The sequence below is a fragment of the Leishmania mexicana genome, chromosome 29 (assembly GCF_000234665.1).
Source record: "Leishmania mexicana MHOM/GT/2001/U1103 complete genome, chromosome 29".
In the NCBI taxonomy this organism is placed as follows: Eukaryota; Euglenozoa; class Kinetoplastea; order Trypanosomatida; family Trypanosomatidae; genus Leishmania; species Leishmania mexicana.
The window spans coordinates 1,067,285-1,079,415 of NC_018333.1; the positions used below are offsets into that span (position 1 = coordinate 1,067,285).

General features: G+C 57.8%; 5 protein-coding genes across 5 annotated transcripts; all 5 read right to left on the reverse strand.

Moving 5' to 3' along the window:
* Window positions 1-769: 769 nt before the first annotated feature.
* Window positions 770-1,156, reverse strand: LMXM_29_3015 (putative Lsm5p; the record flags this gene model as incomplete). Its single annotated transcript, XM_003877396.1, has 1 exon — window positions 770-1,156. One exon carries the CDS (start codon window positions 1,154-1,156, stop codon window positions 770-772), a length of 387 nt encoding a protein of 128 aa, XP_003877445.1.
* Window positions 1,157-2,763: 1,607 nt separating this feature from the next.
* Window positions 2,764-3,729, reverse strand: LMXM_29_3020 (conserved hypothetical protein; the record flags this gene model as incomplete). Its single annotated transcript, XM_003877397.1, has 1 exon — window positions 2,764-3,729. The coding sequence occupies one exon, from the start codon at window positions 3,727-3,729 to the stop codon at window positions 2,764-2,766; it is 966 nt and encodes a 321-aa protein (XP_003877446.1).
* Window positions 3,730-4,924: 1,195 nt separating this feature from the next.
* Window positions 4,925-5,212, reverse strand: LMXM_29_3025 (conserved hypothetical protein; the record flags this gene model as incomplete). Its single annotated transcript, XM_003877398.1, has 1 exon — window positions 4,925-5,212. The coding sequence occupies one exon, from the start codon at window positions 5,210-5,212 to the stop codon at window positions 4,925-4,927; it is 288 nt and encodes a 95-aa protein (XP_003877447.1).
* A 1,558-nt stretch (window positions 5,213-6,770) lies between these two features.
* LMXM_29_3030 (conserved hypothetical protein) lies at window positions 6,771-8,276 on the reverse strand (the record flags this gene model as incomplete). The annotated part of the gene is made up of 1 exon (XM_003877399.1): window positions 6,771-8,276. The coding sequence occupies one exon, from the start codon at window positions 8,274-8,276 to the stop codon at window positions 6,771-6,773; it is 1,506 nt and encodes a 501-aa protein (XP_003877448.1).
* Window positions 8,277-10,014: 1,738 nt separating this feature from the next.
* Window positions 10,015-11,610, reverse strand: LMXM_29_3040 (eukaryotic translation initiation factor 3 subunit 7-like protein; the record flags this gene model as incomplete). The annotated part of the gene is made up of 1 exon (XM_003877400.1): window positions 10,015-11,610. One exon carries the CDS (start codon window positions 11,608-11,610, stop codon window positions 10,015-10,017), a length of 1,596 nt encoding a protein of 531 aa, XP_003877449.1.
* Between the last annotated feature and the right edge of the window lie 521 nt (window positions 11,611-12,131).

Consider the following 12,131-nt stretch of genomic DNA (forward strand, 5'->3'; position numbering starts at 1 on the left):
TGTCTCACTCCCTTCTGAAGGATGTGGCGTTGACCCGAGGGGTGCGAAAACAAGATACCTTTCCTCTCTGCCTCCTCTCGGCGCGTGTGTGCGTGCGGGAGGAGGGGTGCGGGAGAGGGAGTGCTCCTGACCGGCAAGGGCGCACCTCGTTTGTGTGCCCCGCGACAAGCTGTCGAGGAACTGGAAGAGTTGAGGGGCGAGGAGAGGGGTATGCGGCTGGGCAACGATACGCGCAGATGTGATGGCCCCTTTGTCTTTGGTTTTCGTGGTTGCGCGGCGCTTCGTATGTGGCTTATGTGGGTGATGGCCAAAAGAAGGTGTCGATGTGCACGCACATCATCATAGCGCCCGTGTACGCACGCGCACGCGAAGGTACAGTAGATGCGGAAAGCTGGAGAATGATGAAAGAAAATGAAAGGGAGGAGGTCCATGGCGAGAAGACAAGAGCGTGCATGCGCAAGAGCAGAGAAGGGAAGAAACCGGTGTAGCGAAGCGGCCAGAAGGTAATACAGTGCGCACTTGCCCATCGACCCCGTCAGCCGCCGACGTCACAGCTCATGGTGTGCAGATGCAGACAGAGAAAGAAGGTGCCGCCATGATGCCTGTGTGACATCATGCGAGAAGGAGATGCAGTACAGGGTAGTCGTTTGTTTCTTTCAGATTTCGTCCCGGCTGTCCACACATACCATCACCGAAAAACCGGAAGCTGCTCTTCGAGCAAAGGTGGGCCCGCGCCGATAGATACCGCGGGTATTCGTTACCCACTCCCTCACCGCGTCGACGGGGCGGCGTTTGCGAGCTGCACCATGCGCGAGCTGTTCGCCTCCCGTCCTCCAATGTGGTCAATCACCGATTTATCGGTAGTAATACCGCTATCGTATCCAACGGAGACGACAGAGCTGCCGCGCACAAAGAGAACGTCAGCGTAGCACTCACGGGTTGTTTCATGCACCCCGTCGCGACTGCGGCGGCGCTTGAGAATGCGCTGACGCTCCACATCGGTGAGGATGAGATTGCCGCAGCTGCTTAGCGAAACGAGGCGGCCGGTCAGGACGCTCGCGTCATCCAGTGTCACCTTCACCCGGCTACCGACGTACATGACGAGGCTCCTTTTCTCGACGGCCACCGCCGCACTCGACGCGGCGGCTGTAGTCATCGTGTTTATTATTTCTCCCCTTTCTTGCGTGTGTTGGTGTGTGGGGTCTCTTGTGGCGCCAAAGGAAGGCAGTGATGGGCCTTCGATGGGCTCTGGATGTGTTGTTTCCTTTGACCGCACAAACACGGTAGTGATAGAGCTCCCAGCAACCTTGACGCAAGCTGCGGGAAGGGTAGGGGGAGGACCTGAGCCGAAAGAGAGGGTGCCGTCTGAGAGTGACCCGTGCATACCACACGCACACAAGGGCACAAAAGGAGGGTAAGAGCGCAGCATTGGAAGGAAAGAAAGAAGATTGCATGACGGGCCAGGAAACAGAAAATCCCATCTGGTGGTGGCGCCAAGAGAAAGGGAGGGAGGGAGGGAGGGGGGTGCGCGCGACACATAGGCACTCGGCCTTTATGTGGGTACCTGCCGCCTCTCTTTGTGAGCTCGCTCGGCCGGCACTCAGAGAAGGGACATGCACTGCGCATGCGTGTACAAAAAGCGCGCCGGCGGTGCAGTGGAGTGGGCACGTTGCCTTTCCGTGTTTTTTTTTGGTTTGTCTCTCCGCCCTTTTTTTCTATTTGGCCGCATCTTAAAAAAACATGTTGGACGTGCTTGTTGTTGTCGTACGTTGCGTTCGGGCGCACTCACCCCCCCCCCTCCACTCCCCACTCCCCCGCACAAATCGGCGCGGTGGGGTGGAGCAGTAGACGATCGTAGCAGAGAAACAAGGAGCGACAGCGAAGGAAGCGACACGGGTGCAGAGGAAACAGGAAAATTGCGCATACATACAAATGAACAGGGGTGGGAGGGGGCGACGGAGAGAGAGAGAAAGGCGGCAACACAGATACCGGGCAAGCGAGCCGTTGTTTTGCCTGTCCCGCTCCGCATTGGCGGTTGCTGCGTCCTCTCTTTCATCATCGCCCATGCACAGAACACGATCAGAGAGCCTGTGACAGAGAGGGAGGAGATTGATATGTGCATGTATATGTGTATATGTATGAGTATGTGAGTATGTGTATGCATGTATGTGTGTGCATGCAGGTTTATGTGTGTCTGTACGTCTATGCTGCAAGAAGCATGCGCCGCGGAGATACAAGCGAGGAAAGCAGGAGCGGCCCCACACGCGCACACGCAAGAGAAAAGAAAGGACGGCAGCTGAGCGGAACAGAAAGGGGGGGAAGTGCGGGAGTGTGCATCCACGAATCATCTCCTCGATGCACGGATCAAGGGGAGAGGGAAGACCGCCCGTTGCGTGAGCCGCCAACGCTACTGAAAATGGTGTCACGAGAGGGGTGGGGGTGGGGAAGGTTATGCAGCCACCAGCGAGGAACCTCTTGGCCGTCTGAAGAAGAGGGTAGGGGGCAGAGGGCGATGGGATTCGTCTTCTTCCGCCTCTGTGACGTGTCCTTTCTGCTTGCATTTACTTACCGCTGCCGTGGCGGGGATGGAAGAAAGGGAGGGGGAGGCTTACACGAGAGAAGCAAGAGCCGAACACACACACACACGCACAGACACACGCACAGACACGATCTCGTCAGCGGCAGCGGACGACTCGTTTTGCCGCCACCGCCGTCAGTGTAAAAGCACTAAGAGACAACAGAAAAAGGCGGCAAGCGCCGTTGTCACTTTTGGATCTTGGAAGCCGTCGTATCCTTCTTGCTGCTACTGCCCTTGTTCTTGTTGGTGCGCGCGGAGGCCGGCGGGGATGCCGATGCAGCACTTTGCAGCTCTAACTCGTCCTTGTGGCGGCGCTGACGCGGGGCGAGGAAGGCCTGGCCACTTTCCATCGCGATATCCTCCAGACGCCGTGGTGGGGCCGGTGGGAAGATGGTCTTCTCTTTGCCGGCCTGCTTCCGTTTCGATTCCTTCATCCTCTCCTTCTTCATCTTGCGCACGGCCTTCTGTTTCTCCTTGTTCGGCTGCGTCTTCTTGTAGACGGGAATGAAACGCGACCAGTCCTCGTGCTTCATGTCCTCGCGCTTGGCCAGCTCGCGCTTGATTAGCAGCTGCTTCAGGCCGTAGATGGGGTGAATGTTATTCATGCAGTCCTCGACGATGCTCCGGACCATCTGCGTCCCCTTCACGGGGCCCATCACCGCAACCGTTTTACCCTGCACGAGGACGTAGCATCCGGTTAGAATTTCTAGTGCTTTGAGGGTCTGCGCCTTGGGCCCAATCAAGCGATCGCGTCGCTTCACAAATCGCCGCACGCTGCCGCCCTTGACGGAGATGTTGATAATATCGCACGTGATGTCGGCCTGAAAGATCTTCTGCGCCTGGGCAAGAGGAACGTTACGGGCGAGCAGCTTGATGAAGTCGCGGGCGTCGATGATCGCGTACGGATCCCAAGTGCGGCGGGTCGTCGCCACCGTCATGCTGCCCTCCAGCAGGTCGAGCTTGCCGACGAGCTGATGCTGCCCGAGCAACTCCTCCACTGCAGGCCAGATGCTCTTGATATAGGTCTCCAAGTAGGACGGGAAGAGTGTGGCAAACGTTGTCTCATCCACGCAGCACGCGCCCCCCGGAACGTCCTCCTGCGTCAGCTCCGGCACAAAGAACTTGGAGTTGCTGTTTGTTGTGGCGGCCATGATGAGGCGAGAGTGGTAGATGGCCTTCGAAAAGAAGAAAGGGAGGGGGAGAGAGAAAGAAGGCGGCTACCCCGGTGGGGTGAGTTGGGAGACGTGGGCGAGCTCGTGAAGCACGTCCGCTCTTCACGCACGCGAGCGGCAGCTGATGTCTGTGAACAAGGAAGTTGACACACAAAAAAAGGGGAGGAAGGCAAGATGGGAGAGCGTGCGCGGAGGTGTGGGTTTTCGCTTGTAACGTCAATACACGCGCACACGCGAGTGTGTGTGTGTGTGTGCGTGGGAACGGTTGCAGAGGAGGTAGCGCGTTGTACGCTGTATATATATATATACACACACACGTAAGCAGATGCGGTGATCGTGTGAGAGCACGTTATCGAATCACAATGTCGGAGAGGGAGAGAGGAGAGGCAGATGAGCATCGGGATGGGCAGCAACGCGGATGACAGCGAGTGGAGAAAGGGAAGAGAGAGGCAGGAGAGGGATAAGTGAAAGGTACCCCGCCTCACTCCTCTCCACATCGTCGTTGTACATGACCTCTGCAGGCGACCATCACAGAAGTTAGCGAGTTTGTGAGACTGTCGCGAGGGCGGCCTTGACCCGAGTGCCCCACCCCTAGCCAATACTCTTTGTTGTGTGTCATGGGGGGAAGAAGCAGGGCTTCGCTTCGCTACAGAGACGTGCCCTTCCCCCGGCAAGGACAACGCTACCACAGACACACAAGAGAATAGAACGACTCGCACACACGCTGTCGCGCTCCGCCCCTCCCGTTTCCCCACTTACGCAAGTGTGACAGCAAGACGACTTCTGCGATGGTCTCTCCCTCGCCCCTCCGGTTTCGTTCATGAAACAGAGAGAGAAAGAGAGAGAACGTCAACCGGCGACACCCATCATGTAGCAGGACGGCGACGGTGGATTAGGTAGTCACAAGTATGCGCCTCCGGGGTCGGGGTAGAAGAGAAGAAGGGTGTGTTGTGTACAAGCATGCAGACGCGCATATTCACACCGGGAAATTCATAGGATGACTAACACGTTTGAACAGCATTACTAGGTAAGGCCTAGCCCTCCCCCCTCCCGAGATGGCGACATAGAGCCTCCATATGTGCAACTGGCAGCGGCGACGTTCGGGGTAGGGGAAGGGGGAGTTCTGTGCGTTCTCCTCTGCTCGCGCGTGTTTGCTCCACTCGGTTGAGCCTGTTCACTCAAACTCCCACCCGCCCCCCTCCGTCGCCTTTAAAATGCGGGCAGGGACGATCACCTCATTCTCAGCCGACTCGACTACCTGATCATCATCTAAGGGGACGGCGAAGTCGCCGACCGGTGGGGCCACGTGCACCGAGTTGAAGGGACGCTGCAGCAAACCGGCCAAGGTCTTGCGCACATCGCCGTAGCGGCCGCCCTTTGGACAGGCGACAAACACCACCGTATTTTTGCTCTCGCACCGCACAGAGCAGGCAAAGTCCTGAAACAGCTTTGTCTGATCCATCCTTCTTTGTCGGGTGTGCGTGTGCGTGGAGTATGTGAAAAGAAGCAGAGCAACACTCTCGCGCACGTGTGCACGGAGGCGTCCGTCGTTCTGCGTGTATATATATATATATATGTATATGTGTGTCTGTGTGTTTATTTGTGGTATTGACACTGCACGCTTGTGTCTCTCCGACGATGGCTGTCCGTCACGACGGAGTCTAGTTCACTCGCGACTAAGAACGCCGTGGTGACCACATGCACACACGAGTAGGAAAGGTAAGTGAGAAGCAACGCAGCTTCCATGGAGACGCAGCGAGAGACACCGAGAGAGTCAAGGGAGGTTGCGACGCATTCACGCCAGTGGAGTGCGTAAAGGAAGGAGGCGGAACTGTTTCCTCGGCATCAAGCGATGGGGGATAAGAGAGGAGAGGGGAGGGAGAAGCAGCAGAGCGCCATCGCCAAGCCGTCCCTTTCTCCTCAGTCTCGGTACAGCTGCGGACGCTGGGTACGCTTCCTTTTTCATGCACGTCAGGCATAACGGCTCTGGAGTACACACACACGCACACACACTCAGTGCACTCGCCCTCTTTTTTTCCAGTGTGACCATCCGTGCACTCATCCCTACAAACGGCTTTTCTTTTCTCCGTCGGTGACGTTGTGCAACCCAGGTCGCTGGCAAACATGGGCGTGAAGATTGCACACACAGACACACGCAAACAACCTCACCCTCAGGCAGACGCACAGACTCGTCACGCCGGTGAATGCGCCGGAAACGACTTGCTCATCGTAGCCTCACACAAATCCAGAAAGTCCCCTTTCCACCTCCCTCCTACGAAAGAAGAAAAGCAGAACGGGAGGAACATGCGAAGTGCTCTCCTCAAACACCCACACGAGGGGACAGAGGGTCACAGCGCCATACTCGAGGAGCGCACCCCTACCATCGCGGTCACCGTTATTGCTGTCACAACGACCAGCACTACCCACGGCGACACCACAGCATCCACATGGTTCGCATGCACAACTGCCGAACTGTTTGCACGGATGCAGAGCTGGTTTGTGACGACGAAAAAAGAAAAAGGCATGGCCACACCGACAAGGAAGAGAAACGGCAGATGCGTGACAATGAGGATAGCGGCAGCCGTGGTGGTGGGGGAGTGGCAGCCCACGTGCTCCCCAATCAGCAGAAAAAAATACGAAGCAGGAAAAGGGGCCAGAGGGGGGGGGGCCGGCACGTCCAAGCAACTAAGAGAACGAGCCTGCGGCCTGATGAGAGAGGCGGAGGGCGTGGGGCAAACAAACAGGACGGGGTGGGGGGGGGGTGAAAGGGTAAGACACAGGCCAGGGAGACGTGGAAGGGAGGAGAGGGAGAGAGATTTGGTGATATCACACACACCCACACGAAAGAAAGAAGAAACATACGTGCGCCCGCATGTGCTCTGCGCAGAGCACGAACATGACGCGCGCGCACGCGGCCCCTTTTGTCTTCTTCTGCAGATCCCCTGTCTCTCCTCCCCCAGGCGATCCCAACCCAAGCACACGTGCAAAACACAAAAGAGGCCGAACTGAGACGCTGAGCGTCAAGGAGAGGTGGCTCCTCCAAAGGCGGCGCCCTCGTGACCAGTCTTGGACTCAGCCGAACCAGTTGAACTAGACGTGGAGAGAGAAGACGTGGAAGCAAAGAACTGGCCGCCGGCTAGTGGAACAAAAGACCGCGGCGGCGGCGTCGGTTTCGCGAGCGACGGGGTGTGCCGAGCAGTTGGAAAAAGGGTGCCGATGGTGGCAGCCTGGTCCTGTGCATCGTCCTTCCGCACATTTTGGGGGACCGACTCACCGAGCCGACTCGTGCCCAGCGACACTGGTACAACACGTTTCGTGACCTGCAGAGCCTTCATGCCCTCCACCAGCTCCACCATCTTGCGTTGGCGGCGCAGGTACTGCTCCGACAATGTGGCCGGCGTCACCGGGTCGGCATTGTAGAGTGTCGCCAGTACGTCATTCAGCGTCAGCAGGCCGGCCATGGCCCCAGAGGGGTCGTAGATAATTGCCATATTGGACGGCCCATTGCGAAAGGCGAGATAGGCATCGTAGAGGGACGCCTCCCGAGAAAGCCTCAGGACCTCGCGAAGGGAGTAGTCGCTCACCCGTGGCGGTGGGTCTGGCTGGGAAAAACAAAGCGACACGAGCGAGTTTACGATGAGGACGCCAATTATGTGCCGGCGATCCTCACCAAAGTACACCGGCACACGGCTGTAGCCGGTGGTCAAGATGCACAAAATCGTTTCTCGATCGAGGCTGTCGTGAGAGGACAACATGAAGGCGTCCTCCGCTTTTGTGCGCAGATGCTGCTGCACCGTGTCGGTCGAGAGCAGCATAGCCGCCTGCAACATCTTAACCTCCGACTCACGCAGCTGGCCCAGCGAACTCTTTTCCCTGGCTGTCTGCGCGCTCTCGCCGCCGTCATCGCCATCGCCACCGCCCACTCGCACAGATGTGACCTCCATCATTGTGCTCTCCTCATCGTTTTCTCCCAGCCGCGGACCGGCAATCAGGGCGGCCAAATCCTCGCGGTCGAGCGGCTCCTCGCTGTGCCCCAGGGCGCGGTCAAGCACCTTGCCCATCGGATAGCTCACTGGCGCCGTCACGATAATAGCAAACCAGATAGCGTGGATAAAGTAGGAGCACACCGGAATGGCCCAGCGCACAAAGACAGCGAGCGGCAGGACCTCGCCGGCGAAGAGGACAGCCGTGATGGACACGATAAGGGCGGTGATCTCGTCGAACATCGTCTCCAGCAGAATCGGCAGGGTCATGACGAATACAGCGTTCATCAAAACGAGCGCCACGAGAGTCCAGTGCTGCAACTTCAGCACAGCGAGCAGTGACTTGGCCTGCTGGCGCTCCTTAGGTGTGCCAGTGGTGCTCAGGACGCGGAGGAAGAGGCGGTCAATCGAGAAGAGCGCGATTTGGAGGCCGACGAAGAAACCGGCACCAGCCACGCACACCACCGCCGAGACGCTGTGCCAAAACATCTGCGTGCTACTCAGGCTCTCCTTGCCATGCCCGTGGGAGTGAGAGCTTTCCATGGCTCACACGTACGTTAGTGATACAGGTGTATATGCCTGCCGCTGAGCGCGTGCGTGTAGGAGTGGGTGGAAGAGGAAGAGTCAAGCGTACCGAAGGGAAAAGACTCTCTCTCTGTCTTCTGCCTGATGTGCGCCGCTTGACGGATATACTTTTCCTCGTGCCGGAGGTACTGTTGCCGTTATGATTTCACAGACAGTCGAGACCTCGAAATTGGCATCCACAAATCGGGCAGCGGGGCTTCAGCGGACCCCTGTCCGTCTCAAAGGCACAAAGAAACACCGCGCCTCACTGCGTGAACGTGTGTGTGTGTGTTGCCGTAAGACGGTATCGATGCATTGCACCACACAGATGCCGGCTTCTCGGCTTCGGTGCACTCACACGACGGGATCACTAAGCTCCCACACAGCCACCACGAAAAAGGGGTAGTGGTAGTGACAACACGGTAGGGAGCTTCAGCGGCGCAAGACCGAGGACAACTCGTGTGGGGGGGGGGGGCTCGACACCGGGGGAAGCACAAGGACAAACCCGTGCGTTTCTGCGGCACAAGAAACACACTCGTGCACGTGCTTTCTTGGCGTGCGCTCCTTGCTGCAAAGTATTTCTGCCGCCGGTGAGATCGCGTAGGCTGCAGCGCGTGTGTCCGTCGTTAGCGTACACCGCAGGAGGCACGCAAAAAAAAAGCAACCACGCAAGGCTAATTAATCCGCATCGATGGCGGTGGCCCTGTGTGTTAGCGAAACGGAAGAAAAGGGGGAAGCGATGGGCCCGAGAGCGGCAAGCTAGCGATGAGGTGTGGAGCGTCAATTGAGCCAACGAATAAAAAGAATCTCTTGAAGAGAATGCACTGTATCGCGATACACCAGATAGCCCACAGAGAGACAAGGCAAGGAGCTAGGCAAATAAAATCCACACGCACACACAGACACGCACAACGCACACGTGCCGCCGTGGCCGCCAAGCAAGCATCGCATGAGAAGCGGAGGAGATGAAAAACAGAAGAGATGACGAACAGAAGAGGTGAAGGTGGCATGGAGCCGCCGTAAGGGCGTTTGCTGAGTTCCCTCGGGCTCGCACTTGACATACACCGTACATCCTCCTTTGATGCGCTTCGACCGGAGAGGAGGAGGAATAATGACGGGCCGTTCTGCACCACTGCACAAGAGCAAGTGGAGAAGGTGCGTCATTCATGATGAGGAGGCGCATACCAGTCTCTCGGACTCGCATTCAGCTTCCAAAGCAAGACACACAGTTCATTAGCGCGCACGCACCGATACATACACACGTCTGTTCCATCTTTTTTTTGTGGTTGCTGTAAGGGTTGGTGTTGTTGTACGTATCTTACCTTTTAGTCCCATCACTCACCTTCCTGTTCCTTTGTCCTCTGTCCTCTTGCCCTGACGCCTCGCTGCAACCTGCGATGATGGAAGAGCGCGACAAGAGCACTGGTACATCAGCGCAGAGGGACATCCCATACACGCATAGACACGGAGTCACGACTGCAATGCACCGACAGACAGAAAAGAAGCTCATCATTGCAACCAGCGCCAGCAACTGCCCTAGCACCACACCATGTGAACTTAGTTACACTCTCTGTTAACAATGAACCCGCCCACCAAAGTGATAAAAAAAGAAAAACAAAGACAGCCGAGTGGAAGGCATTGACCAACACAGAGCAAGGACAAGAGAACGTGGCTGCGTGTTGCAGGACGCCATCCGGCGTTATCCAACCACGTTACTCTACTCGTCGTCCTTGTCATCGCCGTCGTCGCCGTCCTCCTCCGAGTCGTCCTCGTCGCTTTCATCGTCGTCGTCCTCCTCCTCGACGACGATGAGCTCTGACTTGTCACCGGGCTTCATGAGAATCGACGGGCAGATCGAATGGCCCTCGATGAAGGGTCGCATGATGTGGTCCACGATGGCCCACATGTTCGACACGTCAATACCGAACTGCGTGGCGAGCGACGCGGGCGAGTAGGTCTGTACGGAGAGCACCTCGTGTTGCTTGTGGTCGAACACGCGCTGGCCCTTCTCCATTCGTTCCTCGCAAGTCACGAAACCGATTTTCATCAGCTTCGCGTCCGAGAGGAGAGACAGCGCCGTCCAGCGCGCGATCTTGCAGCCGTTGTGCGCGTACTCGATAGGCAGGAAGGAGGCGGCGTTCTTCAGCAGACCCTCGCGGCGCCAAGACGAGTCCTTCTCGCTGACGACGCACTGCTCCAGCAGCGCGAAGCAGCGGACGCGGTCGTTCGTGCGCGGCATCACCGCATCCACTTCGCAGCGCACGACGATGTCGTAGCGGTCCGGCGTGCCGTCGTGCAGGATGTAGCGGCGGTAGCTGTACATGCGCGGCTGCTTGCGGGAGAAGGGACTGTGGCTCGTCTTGATTTGTGCAAAGCTCTTCGCGCACGACGCACGCGCGAAGCAGTCGTACACCTTGGTCGACTCCTCGCCCAGGGAAGAGATGCGCTCGGCACGGTTGTCGGCGCCCTCCGACGGGCGGATCTCATGCCCGGCCGTCTCGCTCACCCACTGCTTTTCGATGTTGCTGTCCTCACCCTTGACCAGGATCCAGATGTTGTTGTAGTTGAGCACGCGAATGTGCCACGGGTAGGAGGAGCGGGTGCACACCATCAGCAGCGACAGAATCTCATCCGTGACGACCACGAGCGGGTAGCGCTGCGCCTCGCCCATGATCTTGCGCAGCTCCGGATCCTCCGTGGTGAGCCCACGCATAAAGTAGTCCTCCTCGTACTTGGATTCGTCGAGCGGCAGCGGGCGTGCGCACGTGGCTGCCTCGATGCCAGTGTTGTAGATCGGTGGGGTACCATAGAGGCCGAGCTCGATCACCTTTGGTAGCGCGCCCATGCGGAGCTTCGTCATATCCGTCTGCTTCATCACGTGCTGCACCACAGCCATCGCAGAGGCGTTATAGGTGTTTGGCAGCTCTGTCACCTTGCGGCGGTTGCGGCGCTGGTTGTTGTTGCGGTTGTCCTTGCCGCCCTTCTTGCCAGCCGCCATCTTCGCGTTACGCGGGCCGTTGTTGCGCGGGTTGAACATGACTGTCTTCTCGCGCTCCGTGCGCAGCGCGTTGAGACGGGCGTTGTCCTCCACCTGCTTGAACGCCTTGCGCTTGTTGGCTGCCACGGCTTCGTCGTTGCTATCGCTGTCGCTCACATCCGCCTCTCTCTTGTAGGTGAACCAGTCCAGCGCCTCGAGCGGGTCTGCCTTGGAGTAGAGTTCAAAAGGGGCGCCGTCGTCCAGCTTCATCTCCTCTTCGGGAGGGCCCCAGGAGAACTGGGGGTTGATATACAGCTCGGGGAGTTTAAAGGACATTTTCTCCTCTGCGTAGGACGGTACAAGCGATGCGTGTGAGTGCGTGTGTGTGTGGGGGGGGGGGGTATTTCACTTGGATGCGTGAAATAAAAGGGAAAAGACGGAGCTACTGCGGCTGTGTTCGGTTGCGCGTACGTGCGTGGAGGCCGATGCAGGACAGAGGGGTGTAGAGTGGAGGGGTGCGCAGGGATGGTCAAGAGAAGGGTGCCAGGCGGACAAGTGTGGGCAACGTTTCGGCACGAAGAGGGATTGTCGCCGTCTCTCAGCTCATAGGGTTGATGACCATCATATGGAAGAAGAGAGAGGTGTATGTGGGGGGAGAGGGGGGAAGGACTGCGTGGCATATCCTTGCACAGGAACCCCCCCCCGATCACAACTGTAGAGGACAGAAAAGGGTAGGAAGGCAGCGGTTCCCTGATAAGCGCACTCTTTTTTCAAGTCTCTACCCACTCATCCCCTCTGAGCACGGCCGCCCCAGCAGCGAAGAAGGCGAGCCGTGATGGCGACGTAAGACCAGGGTG